General features: G+C 46.1%; 1 protein-coding gene across 11 annotated transcripts in view; it reads left to right on the top strand.

The window, feature by feature from the left end:
• MBNL3 (muscleblind like splicing regulator 3) overlaps positions 1-20,681 on the top strand; it is a 105,601-nt gene that overhangs the window by 21,952 nt on the left and 62,968 nt on the right. For 6 of the 11 annotated variants that reach the window (XR_009959615.1, XR_009959614.1, XM_062584980.1 and 3 more), the window contains exon 2: positions 14,058-15,040. The exons of 3 other annotated variants lie outside the window; for them this stretch is intronic. Coding sequence is in view for 5 of the 8 variants with exons in the window: in XM_062584980.1 (XP_062440964.1) it covers positions 14,867-15,040 (174 nt within the window). In the remaining 3 variants the exon portion in view is untranslated. Of the gene's footprint in view, positions 1-1,941; positions 1,995-13,575; positions 13,652-14,057; positions 15,041-20,681 lie in introns of those variants that run through there. 2 more of the 11 variants (XM_062584981.1, XM_062584986.1) reach the window with 2 other exon arrangements.

Here is a 20,681-nt window from a genome sequence, read left to right as displayed (position 1 = left end):
TCGTTGCTGCTTAATTGCAAGCCCTGCCTTATGCATGGATTTGTGAGGCCCAAGCTTACCCTGCTTCTGAATGAGGAGAGGGCCAAGGACTGGTAAGGGAGGTTTCCGCAGAGGAGTGCTCTCGCGGAGCCTTTATATCAAAGTTGCTAAAGTTTCCACTGTGGTGCAGCTGGGCAGAGGTAACGTGATCTTTGGAAAACTGCCTTTGTGCTGTAGCCCACGGAAGAGCTTCTTGATTAACAAAACCTGAATACGGGTTGGTTAAATTGTAGCTCTTGTATTCAAGGTCACTTTTTTTTTTAATTGCAAATCTAGGGGTTGCAAATGAGATTTGCTGCTTTGAGCTCACAGGAAGGGTTGGAAATTATGTGACTCACCCCCGCCCCGTGGTTACCCTATGTCACCCTGACCCTCCTCCCCGTTATCTCAGAGAGAAATAAGTTTTGTAAACTGCCATACATAGATTTTTAACTTAGTCACTGATACTAGAACTCCCCAAAAGGATGTGTCTCTGGGAAGAGACTGATGCTCTGTCTATAGCATATAATAGAAGTACTCAGGGAGGCAGGGAGATCAGAGCGTGTTTGTGGCTGAAGGAGCTTGAACTTTCCTTTAACATCCCTCTGAAAGGACTTGTAACCTCTTCAGGTGAGGAGTGGCGGAGCTAGGGAGGCCCTTGCCAAAGGGCGTTGAGGATGTGTGATGCTACACAAGTTGTAAGGGAGACTGGACGAGTACTCGCTGAGGAGTTGTTTGGGGATTACTGAGAAGGCAAACCGCAGCAGGCTTGGAAGGTCCTCTGAGTTAAAAATAGCGGGAGGCTGTCAGGAGGTGGTATCATTTATACCTGCCTTCTTGTTACTCTTTGGCACCTGCAGGTGGCTGGTGTCCCCTTGTCTTCGGGTGCTGGGTGTGAGGAGGGTCCATCCTCCCATCTCGCCTTCTCCCTTCGCTCCCTTCCTCATAGATACTGAGTTGTGATGGCCCATGCTGTGGCCACAGGGAATGGGGTGGGGAGAGGAATTTGAGGACAGAGCAGAGATGCTAGCCTCCATTTGCTCACTGTTCCTTTCTTGGATGCCTTGGTGCTCCCTAAATTTATACCCCGCAAGGTAATCCCTTGGATTAATCGTCCCCGTGCTGATCTAGGGCCAGTTCCTTGCAGTCCCATCCCTGGTGGGCAGAGCTGGTTGCGCCGCTGCACAGTCTCTGGCGAGGGCGGCAGCAGTGCATGCAGTAGCTAAAGGCACGCCTGTGTCAAGCCCCAGCCCTATTTTTCCTGACCTGAATGCGTGGAACAGCTTGTTCTCTGTTGTCTATTAACCCTTACAAAGAAACTTAATCTTGTTCTCCTTTGTTCTGCTTTGGTTGTGCTCGGCAGGGTCAGGCCCGTGCTCTCCGTGCAGGGCCAGAGCCTGGCTGAATAGCTCCGTACCCCATGGGGCCGAGCCTGCGCTGGAGTTAATTGCTGAGTGATGATGGCTCTCCCCAGCTGAAGAGCTGCTCCCATGAGCTGTTTAAGCCTCTCTTTCTTATATCTTGGTGCCAATCAGATTAGCTGGTGCCAGGAAACAGACCATGGCCTGCTTGCTCTTGAATGCTTCCTTTTTCCTCCTTACCTGTTATTCCCAGTTAAGCCACTTCCCACTCCCTGATTCTTTTATTTAGTTTTGTTCCTTCCTTTTCATTTTCGCAGTCTTATTCTGGTTGTCTTTTCCCTCCCCGAGGCTGTGTCTCACTGCGTTTTGACATCCAGCCTTAAGACTTAACAACAGGCTAAATCCTGTTCCCTCTCGTACCGCCGGCTGCTCTGTTCGCAGCGTGTCGGCACCGCGTGGCCCTCTGCACCGCTCCGCTGTGCTTTCCTTGCTCACAATCCTCTCAACAGGCTATTGCAACTTGGATTCCCTTTAATGTAAAGAAACCGGGATCTCTCTAGTTCACTGGAGCTACTAAAGGTACTAAAGGCAAAGAAATGGAAATGGATTCAGAAGGTGAGGGGGTTTTCTGCTGAGGGAGGGAAGGACATGGGTGTCTAGGCACTGCTTTTTTTTTTTTTTTCCCGGCTTTGTCATTTAACCTCTCTGTATCTTCTCATCCATTTGTACATTTTGTTCGTCAGTGTTTACCCATCCCAGGGAGGTCTCCTGAGACACCAGAATATACACTAGCTTCTTCAGCCTCTAAAAATAGAGGGTGTAAGATGCTGGGGAAAAACGAAGCCACAACTCGGGAGTGCAAAGTCGGTGTTGCTGTTCATTTGTTCACGCTCCCCCCTGCCACTCGAACGGACACGGCACTGTGCTCAGACTGAGCTCTGGTGGCTAAGAGCCCCCTGACTGCGACTGAGCCCTGTGCTATCGCTGGCTCAGCTCTCTGTGCTTCCTTGACGTTGCTTGCTGTGCTCCAGGTAGGGTAAACGCTTGCTGCTGACTTCAGTAGGGGGGTTGCTGCCGCAAAAATAAGCTCAGTCCCTCTGCCCCAACCTTACAGGACCATGCGTTCTAGCATGGGTGCCTCTGCCAAAACAGGCCCATCCCCTGCCTCTCGCAAGGCCCCACCTTTATCCTTGTTCTAAAAATAAAATGCAAGAACATTCCTTCCTGGTTACTCTGTTCTGTTATTCTGACCTCATTAGACTTTCCCAATACAAAATTTCATTGAACTCCTCTTTAGCAGTGAAAACGCAAACAAGATCATTGGACTTCCTCTGGAAAAAATGCATCTATGTGACAGGGAACTGTAGGGAACCAAATTTCCTCTGTTGAGTTTGTGCTGTATGCATATGTTCCCAAGTATGCATTTTAGTAAACAAAGTTGTCTTCGCACTTAGGAGAATTTAAACAATTTATCCTTTATATCTTAACTGATTTCCCTCCCACCCTTCCTTCCTGACTTGAAATAAATTGCTCCTGTAATGTTATAAGGAGAAAAGTGCAGTTAGCTGGGGTCACCAGAGCAGTTGCATCTTCTTGAGACCCTCAGGCTGAATATATTTTGAGGGTGTACGTAGGAATGATAGCCAGATGATGGATTGCTTAGCCGCATCATAAATTCTGTCTGTTGGACACCTTTGATTACCTCCTCTGCACTCTGCCCATAATCATTCTCCTTCAAACATCCTTCTAATGTTCTTAACAGCAGCCAATTAAAACAAAGACTCAACTTGCCATATATCTCCTCTTCCCCTCTGCCATCCCTCGAGCTCCTTCCCTTGGGCAAAAAAATGAATGTACAGGTTGGTGGTTCAGAGTGCCTGCTCAGGATATGGGGGAATATATCCCTACCTGTTATTCTGTTAGCTCTGATAGAGACCCGGGGGTGGATGCTGGTGTGTTTCTTCTTGCTGGTCAGAAGAGTGGCTGGGAGCTGCAGGGCGCTGAAGGGAAAGACAGGCAAGTGGGAAAGTGCTGTTTATCTGTGAGTGCCCTGTCTAGCTGGGATGCGTCTTCTCAGACTCCTGGTTTTGATTCAGTGGTTTTGCACTTATTCAGGTGCTTTCTGGCAGAAGAGTATGCCATGAGCATAGCTGGGAGAAGTGGGAAGTAATTTGGGCCTCTGACTTCCATGGGGAAGAAGTTGCAAGCCATAACCCTGCAAATGTGGGAAGCCAAGGAGAGAATTGATGATCTGAGAATGTAAGTTATGTCCATGACTTAGGCATCCTACGGCAAAAAAAAAGAGTGAAAGGCTGAAAAGTTGTTTCATCTAGCTGGCAATGAGATGAAGAGGAATGAATAACAGGTTTTGGGCTGAGTGGAAGGCAGCAGAGGCTGACGTACTGTGAACGGCTTGTGATGCACCTGGAGGGTGACTTCATCGATGTCCCTTCTGCACTTTTCAGGGCATGTGTCAGCTCCTCTGTGTGCACCCCCTCCCCGGCCCTGGGAACACTCCTGCGGGCTGGCCGAGCTGTGGCACCTGGTGCCAGAAGTGCAGTTCCCAACTGGCACTTAAACCTTCCCAGGCTTCTTGGCCCTCTGCTCCGCCATGTGTACTGCAGCACCACTTCTCTTCCATGCTGGGAGGGGCTTTATGGCCATGCAAGCAAGACTGGAGTTGTTGGACAAGCCTTTCATCTTGCAGCCTGCTGGATTAAGGGGGCAGATGTGCATGCGTGTGCATGTGTGTGGTGGGTGGGTGTATTTTTTCCCCTCCCCTCTCCTGTATCCTATTTCAGGCTGTACTGACTGTGGGATCTGAGAAAGAGCTATTCATCTAGTGCTTGTAAAGCCTTTACCATAGCAGTTTTTTAATGCCTGGTGGTCATTTCTTGGTTTATCCTCCAAACATTGCTGAGGGGATATGGAAGAATTGTCCCCTGTTTGCAGAGATTAAGGGACTCGCCCGATGTCACTTGTAAAGCCCCCTGTTGTCTCCAGGGTCCCAATCTGCACTTAGACTAGAGCATCCTTCCTGTTTAAATGGTAGCCTGCTGTGACTACCTCTGGAAAGATCATGCCTTTGGAGTTGGGACTAGGCTGCTCTGGATTTTCACTCCTGTATGGAAGTAAAAAATAAGCTCTCCATTGTCAGGATGTTTGTTTATCCTGATTTTTTTTTCTGCTTGTTTAAATTTCTTTCAGGATAAAAAAAATAAATGTCTCAAACATGATGTTTTTCTTGTTTGGCTTTTGGTGTCTCTGTCATCACAAATTTGCTTTGCAACCTGAGGATGTTGTTCAAAGTCTGAGTAGAGGAATAAATCAGAGTTTCTCTTTTCTGGAGTCCTGAATTTTTGCAAATAATTCTTTAGTTCTTTTCTGTGTGTTATGACCTTCTGTATAGCCCAGAAATGATAGGTGCTTTCACTTTTGTGCATGAGTCCTCACTTAGTAACACATCATGTAGTTTGGATGGAGTTGAATATAGTAGCATAAAGACTTTGGAGGCCTGCCCTGTGAGAAGGGGAAAATTACTGTCTGGCCCAGAGCAATGGCTTTGTGATGACTGCATTGTGTTCTGGTGCTCTGTGTTTGTACCAAACTGGTTTGCTGCCAAGTTACTTATGGCTTATCCAAGCACTCAGTACAAAGAATGTTAAAAGACAAACTATTTTTATTTTCTGTGAATTCTTCCAGCTGGGAAAGAATTCAAACCACTGTCCGAAACACTGTCTCCTCTTTCTGCCAGTCCGTATTCACCAGGTAGGCCAGCTAATACCTAGCTATATAAACCTACAGTATGTGTGTAGGAGCACATATGTGCTTCCAGGAGATGTAGTATGAGACCTGAAGGGAAAATGTCTTGCTGTTATTCCCCTGGAGGCAATGACTTGACTGTTGGAGAAAATGGGGCTGTTTGAGCATCAGGCACTGTACAGATGGAAAGTCCAGAATGGGATAGTCTAGCCATAAATCTGTTTTGACCCTGCAGCATTTCTCCTCAAGTCTTACTTCTGAGGTTTCTCCACATTTTTATGAAACCCATAAAACTTGTTGGTGTCATGAAACGTGCTGGTTTTCCTGGCAGGCCATCTGCTGTGGCTCAGCGTCCTCAGAGTGCTGCAGCCTGCCTTTGGCCATGCTTTGGAGAACGGTGCTGGCAGGAAGAGTGCTGTGACCCAGCAGTCTCCGCTTGTCCGAGGGGAGAAGTTGTCTTGTGCAATGGGAGTTTCCTAGGCACAAGTATGTGCGCATGGGCAGAGACACCTGGGAAGCATGAGACCTGTTGAACATGCTCTGTGTGGGTACACAGCATGTGTTCAGCAAGTCTGACGCCTTCCAAAAACCCCAGGCCTTCTGCGTGGCATGATGAATGGGTGAGCTGGGCTGCACCATGTTTAGAAAAACATCCTGTGCTGAGGTCTGGGATTCTCTAGGCTGTAGCAGCCAGATTGGAAGCATCTAATCTGTGACAATACCAAATGGCTGGAAAGTCCCTGAATCTCCACAAGTGATTTGGGGAAGGCTGGGGGAGGGAGGGAGCTCCTGTCTGGGAAAACCCAATTAAGTGTCAGCAGCACTGGTACTGCAGAATTTAGGGGCAAAAGGCATCTCTGTTTTAGGAGGGGTGAGGGAGTAGGCAAAAGGATGAGAATAGTCTTTGGCCAGGGTTTGTCTAGAAACAGTGGATACCTTTGCTCCTAAGCATCCACAGGTCCTTCCCCTCTTCAAACGTTCTCGCTTTGCCTAGGATCAGTTCCAAAGAGAATCTTTCTTCCAGTCTGTATTTCAATGCTTCTCCTGCCTGATGGTGTGTCTTGTCTGGCTCAAACCTTAAGGCCGTGCTTGGAGTTTAGGAAAGACTCGTCGGTGATTTTTACGAGCAGGGTCCCATGAAGCGTGATTCACTTAAAGGCGTTCCTTCCCATCAGCTGTCCCCATCGGCCTGCCCAAACACATGTGCATGCTTATCTGATTGACAAGGACCTTGGGGGTTTCTTGAACACTGAGCAGGGTAATCAGATTGTGGGATATGTCTGCTTGATCCTATTTCTTATGATTACGTGGTGGGGAACAAACCTTAATGAGCCTTGGCCTTTCCTGTCTCCTCTGTAAATTTATGTGACTCAGTTGAGCTCTCTGTGTAAGGTGGATCTTTATGCTTGGAGATGGAGGAGCGTCCACTTCTGAAGTTGACCCTGCTTTGAGCAAGGGTTGGAGTAGCTGACCTCTAGACCTCCCTGCCAAATTACTTTTTTCTATGTTTGCAGCTGGTGTAGTTGTAGCCCTAACCCTTTGCAAGCAGTGCTGGTGTTTGTGGGGGTTTTAACACTGATTTTGAGCAGGAAGGTAGCTGCTTCTGCACCACAGAAGAAATGTTCCTTTTGGGTTAGCCACCCTGCTCTAGCACAGCACTCTGGCTTTTTGCCTGGGAAGCTGCCTCCTGCGTGAGGCCAGCAGAGATTTGCCAGGTGGATACCAGGAACGTGGAGCATCGTCTCTGCGTGGCTGGGGGGAGACGGGCACTGTGCTGCAGCCGTGCTCAAAAAAAAAACCCTACTGCCTGGTCAGTAGAGCTTCCCTGTGAATGGTCTTGTCTCATAGGGCAGGTAGGGAATCCCAGTGGGTTGCTCCTAGAGGAGAGAGCTGCAGGAGGAAAGAGGACTAACTGATGTCGAATGAGCTGATGGCAGGAAATCCAAAGCCCCAAAAAACAAAAATGCAGGGTGTTTTTTCTGTTTTAGTAGCAAATCTGTTCAACAGAGTAGGTGGAAGTTCCCCTTGAACCCCTGCACTGCATGCTGCCCTGGAACACCCAGTGGAAAGTTTTTTTTTGTTTGTTTGTTTGTTTTTGTTTTTTTTCCCTACCAAGGCACATATGTGGGTCCAGCACAGTAGCTTCTGGGACTTTTAAAAGGCAAACAAATAAATAAGCGAAGCTCTTCAAATTGAAGTGTTTTTTGTAATATATTTTGGCTTAGAGTTCCTCAGCAAATAGCGGCAAACAGCTCTGTCTTTCACCTGCAGAAGCATTTTTAGAAAAGAGCTAATTCCACAAGACTGAAGAGAGAAGGGTTCTCTGAACCCTGCTAGGCAGGGGTGGTGGAGGCTAATGGTAAAGGAGAAGAGATTGTGAAAATTTTAGGCAGCTGAGGGAGCTGAAGTACACGGTCTACAGTGAAGAATAATAGATTTCAGAAATAAAGAATACTGTTTTCTTCAAATGTTTCATTAAATTCAGCATTTGCTTTTCTTGTGCTAGTTTGCTGGAGGGTGTAAATGCAAAGAATTGCATATGTACAATGAAGGATAAAGTTGCTTGAGTTTATCTGTACTTTTTCTTCTCTGCACTTTAAGGACCCCTTTCCCTACAGTACTTTTTGTCCTGGTCCTACAGCTGCCATTTCTCCAGGTAAGGAGGGTGTCTGGGTTAGGCTAGGTCGTGCCATCCTGCAGTAAGCAGTGGGAGCACTCAGAGGTGTGATGGATGACCCATTTTCCCCAGGACGGCAGACTGTAGCCTTGGCAACACTGAATGTCCCTGCAGAGCACCACATCTATCTTCCAGGGTGCCGCAAATCCAGGAGCTTTAGGGAGGTGTATGTGCTGGCGAATTTTCAAAGAGGTGTGACACAGTATGTGCGACTTTAGCCTTTTCCGTCCACGGAAAAGGAGTAGAGGGAGGATTTTTCTCATGCTGCTCTTTCCGTGGAGGTCATGACCAGTAACCCAAGCTCTTGTCAAGTTGCTCTGTAAGCCAGAGACATGAGTGAGTGTGGAGGAAGAAGGGCAGGTCAGTGTTGGTGCCTCCTAGAGCACAGAAACATTTGGTGTTTGCACACCTGGACGTTTGGCTTGAGCTCGCAGCCACTTCTGCAGTTGGTTTCTATCCTGCCAGTGAGGCTTTTCCATCAATGTCGTTGGGGGGTTGCGTGTGTGTGTGTGTGTGTGTTTTCTGACTTGCTGTCCTTTCTTGAGCGGACAGCACTCTGGGCTGCAGTTGACTCTTCAGCATGCAGTGTGATCCTTGGTAATTCATGGCCCTCAACATCTGCGATTAGAGCTTGAACAGAAACTTTTCATGCATGGCCATGGACGAGAAAATCTGTTCTCTTTTTTTCTATGAAACTGGTTGTAGAACAAAAGAGGTTTTATTTCTTCCTAGCTATGAAGGTCTACCTTAAATTAAGTAAACTGTTCCCTGAGGGAGAAAGTGTCCGGGTACAGAATGTTCACAAAGGAAATATTCAAGGTGTCTACATGAGTCCCTAAAGTGTTTGCTTTTAAAGTATAAAGGCCAGGGCAAAAATAGAATATTATTTTCTAATTTAAAAGCAAAAATATCTCTTGCAGGTGGCAGAAAATAAATTGACCTTCTTCACGTTTGATAGTGCAGCCCATTAAGTACACAGGCAGAAAGCAGGAGCTATTAAAAAGTCAGCCATTTCCACAGGTACCTTCTGTTCCAAGCGCACAGACCGTGTGAGTGCGGGGGGTGGGACCAGGCCCGTTTTGGAGGCAGGCCCGCTGCGCGTGAACTGTTGGCATTGCAACATCAGAGGAATTTGAGTGCTGCTGTTTTTTTGGTGTTACAGGGTAAGAGCCTTGCTTATCTGGACTTCAGCAGCGGAGGATCTATGCCTTGACCTTGTCTTTTGTGTGTGTGGTTTCCTTTGCTGTTGTACAACCTTGCTGGTACCACTTTTGAACCAGTCCCAAGCAAAGCAGAGAGCTGCTCTGATTCAGTCATGGCTATGCCTAAATTGCCGTGGGGCTTTTTCTGAGGCTCAAATGCTTTTCCTCTGAAAAGTCACCTTATTGAACTAATGTCTTCATGTCGCAGGCTTGGTAGGTCCAGGATGAAGATGCTTTTTTTCTGACTGACTCTGAAACCCACAGATGAGAGCTGTGGGTTCTCTTCTCATGCATTGTTGCCAATAAATGTGCTGTTGCAGCATTCCCCAGTAAAATCTTGTCCTTGGCTATACCTTTTTGATTACTTTGAGAAGCAAGAATGCAGTTTCACGTGTCCTCCTTTATCACTGTGTGAAGATAGAGGAGCAAGAAAGGACTGGGGAAGATGCTTAGGCTTGGATTGCCATGGAAAGTGGAAATCCTGTTGTATGGTGGTGGTATTCCCATAAAGGCTTTTGTTTCTTTCAGAGCACAGTAGCTGAATGTGTTATTTTATTGATCGTGCATCTTTGACATGCAGTATTTCCAGAAGCATAGTATCTTTTTAGAAGAGTTTTTTTTTTCTTTCTGATAGTGGTAACACTTCTATTCTGTCTGTGAATGAAGAATTTTACCAGTTAATATCTTGGCGCTCGCTGAGAACATTTAATGGTTCAAGGGTCATTGTGGAATTGGTGAAAGATTTGAAGTCTGAGTTTTTTCATTTAAAGAGAACAGTTCATTGCTCTTCCTCAGCTGCAGTGACACAGCATGTCCATCCATTCAGGCTGGCTTGGTCAGAGCTTTTGTTGAAGATAACTCACAAAACTGGTTAAAGTGTGTTGCTATTTGTAAAGCTATCTGTAAAGCTTAGTTCATAGCCAAGAAACCAGGTCCTCAGTTGAGTTCTTGTCTTCTGCTGAGTGCTAGGGTTCATGTTGAGGAGGGCAGTGCAGAAAGTGTTAGATAGGCCTTTTTTAAGGCATAGCTGAAGCTTGGTTTTAAGAAGTTTTCATGCCCTCTCAGTATCTGCCCCATCTCCCTTGTTCAGGTAAAGGGAAATCATTGCTGTTGTCCTTCATTGAGACTGTCAGCTAGGATAAAAGTGTTTTTACCTCTCGTCTGAGCAGATGTGACCTGGAAATTGTTGAGGAACAATAAATATGGAACCCCAGCTTGCGTCTATTTTTATTTTTTACTGAGTCATTTTTTTTCAGAGTAGAATCTCACTTTAAATAGCATCACTTACACATGAGAGCTGCTTGAATCAACCCTGTCACATAAATTGCAATCTCTGAACTCTGCTGTCAGGAAGAGTGCTCGGGAGTTGACACCCATGGGGTGTCGGTGGAAAGGTTTCAGTTTCATGGAAAGCGGGAGGAATCCAACCATCAAATGAAGAGATGTTCGTCATCTGCTGTGTCCTCATGTTACCCTGAGCGGCTAGGATGTCTTAATCCCGCCAGAGGCGAGGTTGGATGTGACCTTCACAGATCAGACTGCCCTTGTTCCCGTTCGCTTCAGAAGCTGCAAGACTTGGTCTGTTGACATCCAGAGCAAGGCTGCATCCTCCGGCATTTTGAGCAATTAGGTCTGGCTCGGTGAGTGGCTGTGTAGTAGGGGCTTTAAGGTTATTGTTTCCTTAAAGGGATAAAGGCCACAGGCTTTTCTGTGTAGCTGCTTTCTCCAGCTTTGCTGCTGCTGCAGTTGAAACTAAATTGGCGTATCTGGTAGCAGAGGAGATGAGCTGTGCCAGGCGAATCTGGCTCACCGAGCAGCAGCACTGGGAAAGATTTGAAAGGCAGCACCTACCTTTTGTTGTGTTTCCGGCAAGTTAAGAAAAGCAGTGTTTTGCGGAGCTACTTTGTATCCTCCTTATATGTTGCTTGTGGCATGAGTGTTTTTAATCCTCCCATTTGAAGTAAGTGGGAGAAGAAAATGAATAAAATGCCTGTTCCCAAAAAAAGGGTAATGCATGGAATGGGAAAAATGTATCACGGCGAGAATGGTTGTAGTTGTTTGCTGCCAGGAATGGAAATGTGGAGAACTGAAACTTTGTAATGTCAGTGGTGGGTTCCTGTCAAATGCTTTTCATCCTTTGGCTGCGTGCAGGGGAGTCTCGCTGCAGCAGCGTAAAGCGCTGTGTGATCTCAGCCTAGAGAATGCATGTTTTAGGCTTTCCTTGTGGCCACATGGAGAGGGAATTTGCATCAATCCAAACATTGACAGAACTTTATTTGTTGACTTGCAGAAAATCCTAGCTCATACTCCTTCAGGCGGTGATCGCTTGAGCCTAAACACAGCGGCTGCTGTCTGTGCTTGCTGGTCTCCTGGCCTAGATAAACCTGTGAACTGGATTCGTTTATTTAGGCCCCGATTCAGCAAAGCACTCAAGTACGTGCTTCAATCTCTCTGCTTTCCAGTAGGATTGTGGGCATGCTCAAAGCTGAGCGTGTGCTTAAATGCTCCCTGGAGTGGGTAACAAACAGGTGACCTGAGGCAGTGTGTGTTTTGCTGGCTGACGAGGTTGTTTTAGTAACACAGAATATTGTTTCCTGCTTTTCCATGCTAAACAGACTGTTTTTTCCATCTTGCAAAGTATGGAGTAGGGGGGACTCACTTCTCTTTCTGAATATCAGCAAATTTTTTTTAGCAATGCTAGTGGAGAAAAAACAAATGAACAAAAAAATCTGCTGTCACATGTGTCTGAATGTATCAATATTTGTAGTTTAATGCTGCCTAGAGTTGATGCAACTTACCTTCTGTTAATGTGGTTCCTTTGAATGTGAGGACTGTCAGACTAGCGTAGGGCACGTGGATACCTGTATGTCTGTGTGCACGTGTGGTTCCGAGTTACTTAAGTGAGAGCAAGGTGATCATTTAGTTTGCAACTTTTTTTAGGATTCTTCAAAGTGGAAGGGCTGGGAAGTAGCAGATCTTAATACACTGTTCATACATCTTACTGGAACTGTGTATTAAATTCAGACTCACCGTATTCAGGCCCAGCATTAGCAGACCTCATTTCCACCAGAGTCTGAGGCTCTGGAATAGGCACTTAATTCGCAAGATGGTTGTATTTCAGTCTGCTCACAGCAGCTCCTGAGAGCATTCTTTCTTATCCCCACCCATGTTTGACTTGTTCTAGCTCGTTTTTTAAGAGCTGCACGCAGCCTGCCCCTTGCTCTCTGGAAAGGTTTCCACTCATCTTTCTGTGCTTGCTGAGCTCAGTTGGGCTGGGAGTCTGGTCATCAGTGAATGGGATTCCCGTATAAGATTGCCCTGTTTAGAAAATCAAGAGTGGTTTAGAGCATCTCTGTTCCTTATGAACACCCCTCTCCCCCAAATATGACTATGACTGGGTACGTGTTTTTCCTTCCCTTTGAAATTGAAAACATGCCTAGTGAATCTGATGTTCAGTCTGTTTCCCACCTGATGTGCAAAAATACAAAGGACCTTCCAGGCCCATGGGTTGGCCTAACCTTGTGTTGATGCCGCAAGCCTGAAGTGTAAGAGTCGGGGTGCTTGGTGCTTGCTGTTACAAACTTGTCTCTAATTACCCAAGAAGATACTTGCAATATAGGTTTGACAAATATTGTTTTTTAATGCAAAATAATCGAACTCATGAATCAAGCAGCCCCGCTGCCCAAGCTCCTGCTGCTGCTGACAGCATCGTCCCACACTTCTTCCTTGGGAGCATTGTTTGACTCTTCCAGCTCTGGCAGGTTTCAGTTACTGCTCAGTGTAATTGCAATAACACATCAATAGCGAAGCAAGAATTTAAGCTTCCCTTTCTTGTAGTTGAAGGCTCTTGTCTTAAGTTTTAATAGCAGTCATGCGAACAAGATCCTGTGCACATCAAAGATTTGCAGGATTGGGTAGCAATACTTTAGAAAGATGAAATAAGTGGATTTTGGTAACTCTGAAACAGCCCAATCCTGGCATGAGAATGGGGAACTCTAGGGGTGACTTCTCATTTTAGAGATGCCAAAGGCAGCTTGAGTAGGAGTTTATTGGAAGTTGCTTGCAAGAGAACTCAAGTAGCTGGACTTGGAGTAAATTGAGGTGACTTTAGTCTTGCTGAAAAATACAGCTGTGAACGATGAATTAACGTGGGGAGTGTGTGTGTGGCTCAAGTTTCCTTGTCATGTTTCCTTTTGCTTTTGTAGACCCCGAATTTATAGATGCGTGACTGAAGGAGTCGTCGGTCTGAGTGTAGCGTCCCAGTCTGCTGCTGAGCCAGCTCTGTAGTTAGCAATGGGTTAAATAAAACACCTTAAAAACGCGTAGCAGTGAGAGGGCCGAGCTGTAGCAGTTCCTTCTGCTTTGTATACAAGAAAGCCACCAACTGCTCTTCCTGCCAGAACGTTTCCTCCAGAAAGGGGCGGGGGGGGGAGAGGCAGATTAATAGGGAAGAAAAAAAAATGCACGCGTTGAAAAGCCCGTATAGCAAGACGTTCCCCCTTTGCGTGGAAGGGCTGCGCAGTTCCTGCGTCGCGCCCTGCGCCCACCTCCAGCCCGGCTGCGTGCCGGCGGCTGCGCCTGGCCCTGCCTGGGGGACGGCGGCCCGGGCGCGCGCGGGGCCCGCGGACCAGGTACGTAGCGAGGGGAGCAGCAGCCGGCGCGGCGGCAGCGGGCTGTCGGGCCGCGCCGTGCCGCGCCGCAGGCCGGCGTGTCGGACTGAGGCGTTTTCTGCGCGGCGGGCACAAAAACGAAGGGCTGCCAGGATCGCTCGACATGAAACGATCGCGTTTATTGGGCGGCTGCCCAGCCCGCCGGCTGCAACAGGAAACCTAATTGGCCGCGTCCTCCTTCCGTGCGCGGCTTCGCGTGGGAAATGCCCCCCGTGCGTGTCCACCATGGCTGGCTGCGCCGTGCCGCACTGTCGGTGTCCGGGGAGCCCCTCGCCGGCGAGCCGGCCGGCTCCGAGCGCTCGAGTCGGAACGGGGGCGAGGGGCGATTGTCTTGTTGTGGCTGATTCTATTTCTCTTTTTCCTGCAGGTTGCTGAAAAGTGCCTTTCCTGAAGCCACCGCTGCTTGGATTTCTGTCTAGGGTTGCCTCTCTCTTCCCCCTTCACCTCCCTTTTCTTTTTAATTTGGCGTTGCTTGCAGTTCATACCCTGACGGCAACTCATCCGTTCTCCTCCTTTTTTTTTTTTTTTTCCTCTCCCCATTTACACGCAGTTTGCTCAGCCATTTTTTTTTCTTCCCCCGAGTATGTAGCAAATATTAAAAAGAGAGAGGAAACAAAAAAGAGAAAAAGCAAAAAGAAATTCTGACACCCTTTTGCTCATTTTGATGCTCGCGAACCGTAATTTTTAGAAGCAAGAAATAGAAGGAAAAAAGTTTTCTCCCCAAGGACCGAGACCATTCCACAAACTGAAGTGCTGCCAGCAGCATATGCTTTTTGGAAGAATAATTGAAACCATTAACTGGAGAGCACAGAATTCTTTTGAAAGTCTGCCAGTTATTTTCAAGTAACATAGGCAGTGGCACAAAATATAACACTTATATTTTAACTTCTACAATTGCACTTTTAGGAGCTGGCCTCTAATTTGATTTTCAGTTGTTCTGATAAGATTTCTATTTTATGATTGGCTTTATGTTTAATTCTTGTTTAAACAAACACAATTTGACTTAAATGAAAACCTAAGTGCTGATGAATAGGAGTTCTACCAAAGCAACAAGTTAGTTATTTCTTCACGTTTAACTTGAATTCACTTTTTTACCCTTTTTTTAAAGAAAGATCAGCAGTAAATATTGCCCTGAAGAAGGGTGTGATTGCTTGCATTTTAATTTTTGTTTTTAATATGGCTGTAAACGTTTCCCTGGTCCGTGATACAAAATGGCTGACATTAGAAGTGTGTCGAGAGTTTCAGAGAGGTACTTGTTCTCGGTCTGATGCAGAGTGCAAGTTCGCCCACCCATCCCGGAGTTGCCATGTGGAAAATGGTCGAGTTATTGCCTGCTTTGACTCCCTAAAGGTGAGGACTGTCTAACACGTGCATTACCTAAGCTCACTTGCTTTCCTTCTCTTGCGAATCGCTCGGTGCACGGGGACGTGCGATGCATGGAGCAGTTGTTTGCTGGTCTGCTCCTGCAGGGAGGATGCTGCTGGTGTGGGATGTAGCCCCTGAAAATCTAGGTTAGCTGGGAGTCCGTATTTTCTTTGTTCAGCTGCATTCAAAAACTGGAAGTTTTAGACAGTGTCTTATTTGGGGATCACAGTGGTAGTAGAAATAAGCGGGGAGTGGGCACAGTGCTTGGTCATAGTTCGCTTTTGGTCGAGTCTGGCATCAAGTGCGATGGCATGAAGTGTTGGTCATCTCAGGGAGAGAGAAAGTAAAAGCGGGTTTTATCCAGAGCATTTTCTGGTTGTGGCTCAGGTCTGATATGGTTGTCTTGAAGTGGAGAATTCATGTTGTGGGCAGTAAATGAAAATGAAATTCCAAAGTAGAGAACTGAAACCCAGTGCTTTAACTTGTGTCCACAGCACATTGGCTGTGCATTTGGTGCAAGGCTCTGAAATTCACTTTTAAAGAGTAGAAATAAAGGCAACATTTTAAGATAATGAATCAGCTTTATGTGAATTTCCTGGAGATAGAGTTGCAGATGCACTGTAACACTGTACTGTATATGGGGAACAGCTGAAATATTTGGAGAGCAGTGCTCACAGGAAAATGGATGTTGGAAAAAGGCATCCTGCAAGGGATATGAAAACTCAGGCTCTGCTAGTCCTGCCCGAGTTAGAGCTAAGCCTTTCTGCTGGTGGTCATCTTTGTGTAGCTGATTTTGCAGAAAGTAAATGGTTCTTTATTGCTTGTCAGAGTTCAAGGAGAACTCCCAACTAGCCAGGTGACCAGATCTGTAGTCACGAGAGGACTGGAGGAGGGGAAGGGAGCTGGGCATCTTTGGTTTGGTCACATCTAAAGAGCTGTCTGGAAAGGAACCTCCTTTTTTTTTTTTTTTTTTTTTAAGAGGGGGGGGTCAAGGCTGCTGTTAAACAGAATGATAAAAACTCTGAGAGAACAAACACAACTGGGTGCTTTTGAGAACTCTTGATACGGTGTTTAGAGTTTCAGTTAGAATAGTTAACCGTTTTGAATTTGTAAAAGGACTCTGATAAATCTTATAAATTTAAAAGTTCTCCATTAAACTTAAATTGGAAAGCCATAGGTTTATTTTTATGGGCACAGTGATTAAGAGAATTGGTGGAAGTGTGTGTGTGCACAGGTTAGTATCAGGACTGGATCTGGTCTACCGTACATTTACCCATTTTACTACTGTTTGTGACTTCTTCATATTTTCACTTTTTTGTTCCCTTTTACCAGGAAGTTCAAGCTTCCTATTTGCATTCAGTTTTGCTCTTGCTAATTTGAGCATATGCAATGACTCGTTAGTTATACAGTGACTTTGAAATGTTCATTTACATTGCTGGCCTGCTGACACTGAGAGACAAAAAAAAATTATATCAGAGGGAAAAAGTCATGTTCTTTGTGCCCTTGAAACTTTTGAATTGCAGCCATTGGCAGCACAGAGATTTTGAATGAAGAGATTAATATGTTTACATTTTATAGCACTCCTTTCAGTCCACGAATGAATACTATAACACCATGTGGGATAATGTGTCTCAGAGAAAGTCAGAAAACTGCAGACTGCAGGCAGGTGGTCCATGTGTAGCTCCCCAGCTTGAGTTGGCTCAGTTATTTAAGAGCAGTGAGTTGCACTGTAAGTAGCAGTAACTGATGTCATCCAGTGCCTAATGCTTCCCTGTCTGTGTTGGAGTGGAGGATCTGCAGCGTGCTCAGGCTGTCTGTGATGGGCCTTTCTCTGCAGACCTTGGGCTGCAGCATGAGATGTGCAGGGTCCAGCATATTGCCTAGCTCAACTTCCACATGTTGGCAAGAGTGCACATTTCCTACCTGTAAAGAGGGAGGAATATTTTGGGGAGCACCATGTTGGGAAGCAAAACTACCAGAGGAGTTGAGGATGATCTGCTGCTGCTCAGCATGTTTCCTGTGTAACTGGCTGTTAAATAATACTCTCATTGCAGTTGCCTCTTGACATGGTACAAATGTCCACTATGTGCTTGTTAATTGGAACAGATTTTCTGGATTTTTCCAGGCTTTGGGCAGCCTTACGGAGGGCTGACAGCTCTGCCTTGCAGGAAGTACCCCTGGAGGAGAGAGAAGACGCTGCAGAACATATGGCTGGGAGATGATGGTGGGAACTGTTTCTGTGCCCTGTTGCTCAAACAAGAAGCGGTTCTCAAAGCCCTTCCTCAGACCCATGGTGGTTCTGTTCATCAGAGCTTTGAGAGTGGGCGGTTGGCAGGAATTTGGCCAAGCACATACAGACCTAAAGCCTATTGGTAGACCTATCCACTCTTGTGACTGGATTCAATGCAGCCCATTTAATGGGGACTGCATGAGTAGCACAGGCCCTTGTGCACAGTGGTTCCACAGCTGGATTGCTACCCCATTTCCAGGGCAGTGCCAGCACGCGGCTTCAGAATGGTTTGGGGGAGATCAGCCCCGTGGTTTCGGTCATTAACGCTGGACAGAGGCAGGGTTCTGCTGTTTCTTGTCTGGGCTGCTGCCCCATTTAAAGGTGCAGTTCCCAACACCATCTCCCTTCTCCAACCAGAAGGCAGCCGTAATGGCAGGTTAACAAGGGGCGTGTGTACGTGCGTGTGTGCCATACGGTTCCCAGTGGAGATAACCAGCCTGGTGACTAAACCCTGGAACAATAGTGTCTCTGTTCTTGGGCGGGAGCTGGGCTCGCAAGGCCCTGTTTGCCGTGGTATCGAGGGGTTTATGGTCGTAACGCTGGCCTCTCTCATTGGGGGCAGGAGATATGTTCTGAGCCATGACTGCCTCTCCAGTTCGAGTTCATTGAGTAGTATCTGTTAGTGGCTGCAGTGCATGAAAGACGACCCTTGGCTCTTGCGATGTGGCCGCCAGCCCACGGGGTCAGTCATCCGACCCTCCCTAGTGTCAGCACAGGATTTTATGTGAAGGCTCTAATATAACGAGGCCCCTCCATTAACACCTTTGTGTTCCCAAACCTCCTTTTTTGAGAGGTTTTCATCCCCATCCCGTGGACATCTTTGTACGCTCGGTCACCATTTTCCTCTGACAGCTGTTGAACACTGACAGTCTCCTCTACCACAGAGCGCTTTATAACCGCTTGGTGCTCTTTTCATCTTTTCACGCCCGGCGCTAGCAGAACATCTGTGTTTCTGTATCGGAGACAGGATATAGGATGCTTGCAGCTAATAAGTTTTCCCCGTTGTCTTGCAGTCGCCCAGGGCTTTGTTCAGAGGTTGCTTATCTGCATCCATTGTGTAGCGTTGCTGCTTGTTTTTTCTCACAGAACGCTTAAGCTCGAACAATATGTTCGAACAGGAACTTCTGATAACCCAGCATACAATGGTTTCGCCTCGCTGATCAGGTCACAAACAGCATCTATACAGTTACTGCATCTTATTTTCCAATCTCTTTATAGCAGTTCTACTTCCCTTACAGAAGTAGTCAGGCTGCCTCAGTGTGTTGATCAGATGTGAGTGTGTGCTCCCTGTATGCTTGTTGAAAAAAATGCTCTTGATGGGGTAATGTGGAGGCTCGACTGACGCATGGGTGGGATTCAAGGGTCAGGGCTCTGCAGGAGCGTTGTGTGGTTGTGAAATGCTTTGGCTGTAGAATATTGACTTGCAGTTAAGCTGCAAGTGCAGGGCTGAATCTTGCTGCCCTGGAATTGTGGTGCTTCAAAGGGGGAATTTGCACGTCTGCGGGCAACAGAAGGAACCTTTCTCTAGCAGATTGATACAAAATTTAAAAATAGTGCCTGTGAGAAGCTGTTCACAGATTTGAATCAGATGCCAAGAGAAAACTATCACTCTCTACTCACACTTTCTTCCTCATTAATTCAAGTAATGCTATTCTTAAAGAATAATCTGTGTGAATGGAAGGGTGAGTCCCCCCTGCTTGGCGGAGGGCAGTGGTGTGGTTCCTGATCCGCCACTGCCATGCCGCCTCCAGGTCCTGAAGTGACTGCTGAGGTTGCTGGGCAGTGGCTTGCGCTCTGCAGTACCACCTGGACAAGTCCTCAGGGGCCTCTGAGATGTTACTTGGATTTCTTCTTCGATCCATGGCCTTCTGGAATGGTGCCCTTCGTATGCAGGGACATTAGTACAGACAAAACCCAGGGTACAGTTTTGAAATGACTGTGTTCCTCTTTTTGTGGAGGGAAACCTTGCCTTCCCTGCAAGCTGCTAGTTGATGAGGTGGTGTGAGGTCTATTATATTTTTGCTGAGGAACATTAGTTTAAGAAGCTATGAAATAGAAAATAAAATTTGAGCAAAGGAGAGAGCTGTTGTACTTCAGTGTAAATGGAGATTGCCCTTGGATTTTTGCATCAGCTTTTCTCTGTGTTTGGCATGCACGGTCCTATACATAGCTGGTGCGTTCTGTCAGGGTCAGGACAGGGTTTGCTGGCTCATGGCAATTCTTCCTCAGGTTCATCATGGCCCTGCGGTGGGCTGCCTGCGAGTGCTCATCAAGTCCTTTATCTTCCTGTTCAGACTGTATCAGGCAGCAGCAGGATGAGCTTGTCTGAATCTTAATTCCCTGTCCAGTAAATCATTAGTTGCTGTTCTTCAACTTCTAAAGATGTAAGGAAGAAAATTCTCTGATCACTAGAAACACAAAGTGATAAGCAGTAAGCTGAGAGAAAGAACATTAGTAGATAGTGATGTATTATATAAAAATATGCAGGTAGTACAGACCAGGTGCTCAAAAAAGCTTTGATTTATACAGCTCACAGTTTACATAGCTGCGCTATAGACTTGTTGTTAAAAACACTATTTACAAGCCAAGCTTTGATTTGTCTTTTTTATTTGCTTTATGACTGTAGATGTTTCCATATGCAAATTAATGTTTTGAAGAGTTTTGAAAGACAGAAAATAGCATAGTGAAAGTCTCAGGGGTATGAATTTTGACTTTGGAAGGTCAAATTTAGAAAATATGGTCATAAAGCTGTTATGCATTTCAAAGCATTCTTTTCTGTGCAAAAACAGGGTTGTGCCTTTGTACACATATAAAATTGATAATTAAAAGCTATTACCAAAAAAATAGAAGTATTCTTTTGTTTAAATTGCCCTTTTTCTAAAAGAGGTCTGTCTTATCTGATAATTGTGTTTAGAAGTCCCTCAGCCACTTGAAACCAGCAACTGCAAAGCTCACTGTTTGGACAGTAAGTGTACCAGATGATCTGGAAACAGGCATACCTCATTCACTGCTCATTACAACTTTCATGCTCATTTACCTGTTTTATACTGACTTTTGAACTATTTCTGACTGTTACTGATTAGCAATCAAAATCTTAAAAAAAAAAAAATACAAATTGGGAATAACTAAAAACTCCCACTGAACTTGGGATATGACTCCATACTTATGTTTTTGGGGGGGAGGGGGGCAGAGGGCAGCACAAGGACCATAGAGGTATATTTGAAAAGAGACTCTGTATCTCAGAGATAAACATAAGAGATGCAAGATTTTTTCCATCAGTAAAGGCACTGTTCCTTACCTGTGTAGCAAGAGTATTTAGTCATTTGCAATATATTT

This window comes from Rhea pennata, chromosome 11, assembly GCF_028389875.1.
Source record: "Rhea pennata isolate bPtePen1 chromosome 11, bPtePen1.pri, whole genome shotgun sequence".
In the NCBI taxonomy this organism is placed as follows: Eukaryota; Metazoa; Chordata; class Aves; order Rheiformes; family Rheidae; genus Rhea; species Rhea pennata.
The sequence above is the reverse complement of the archived record's forward strand: the minus strand, read 5'-3'. Positions and strand labels throughout refer to the sequence as shown.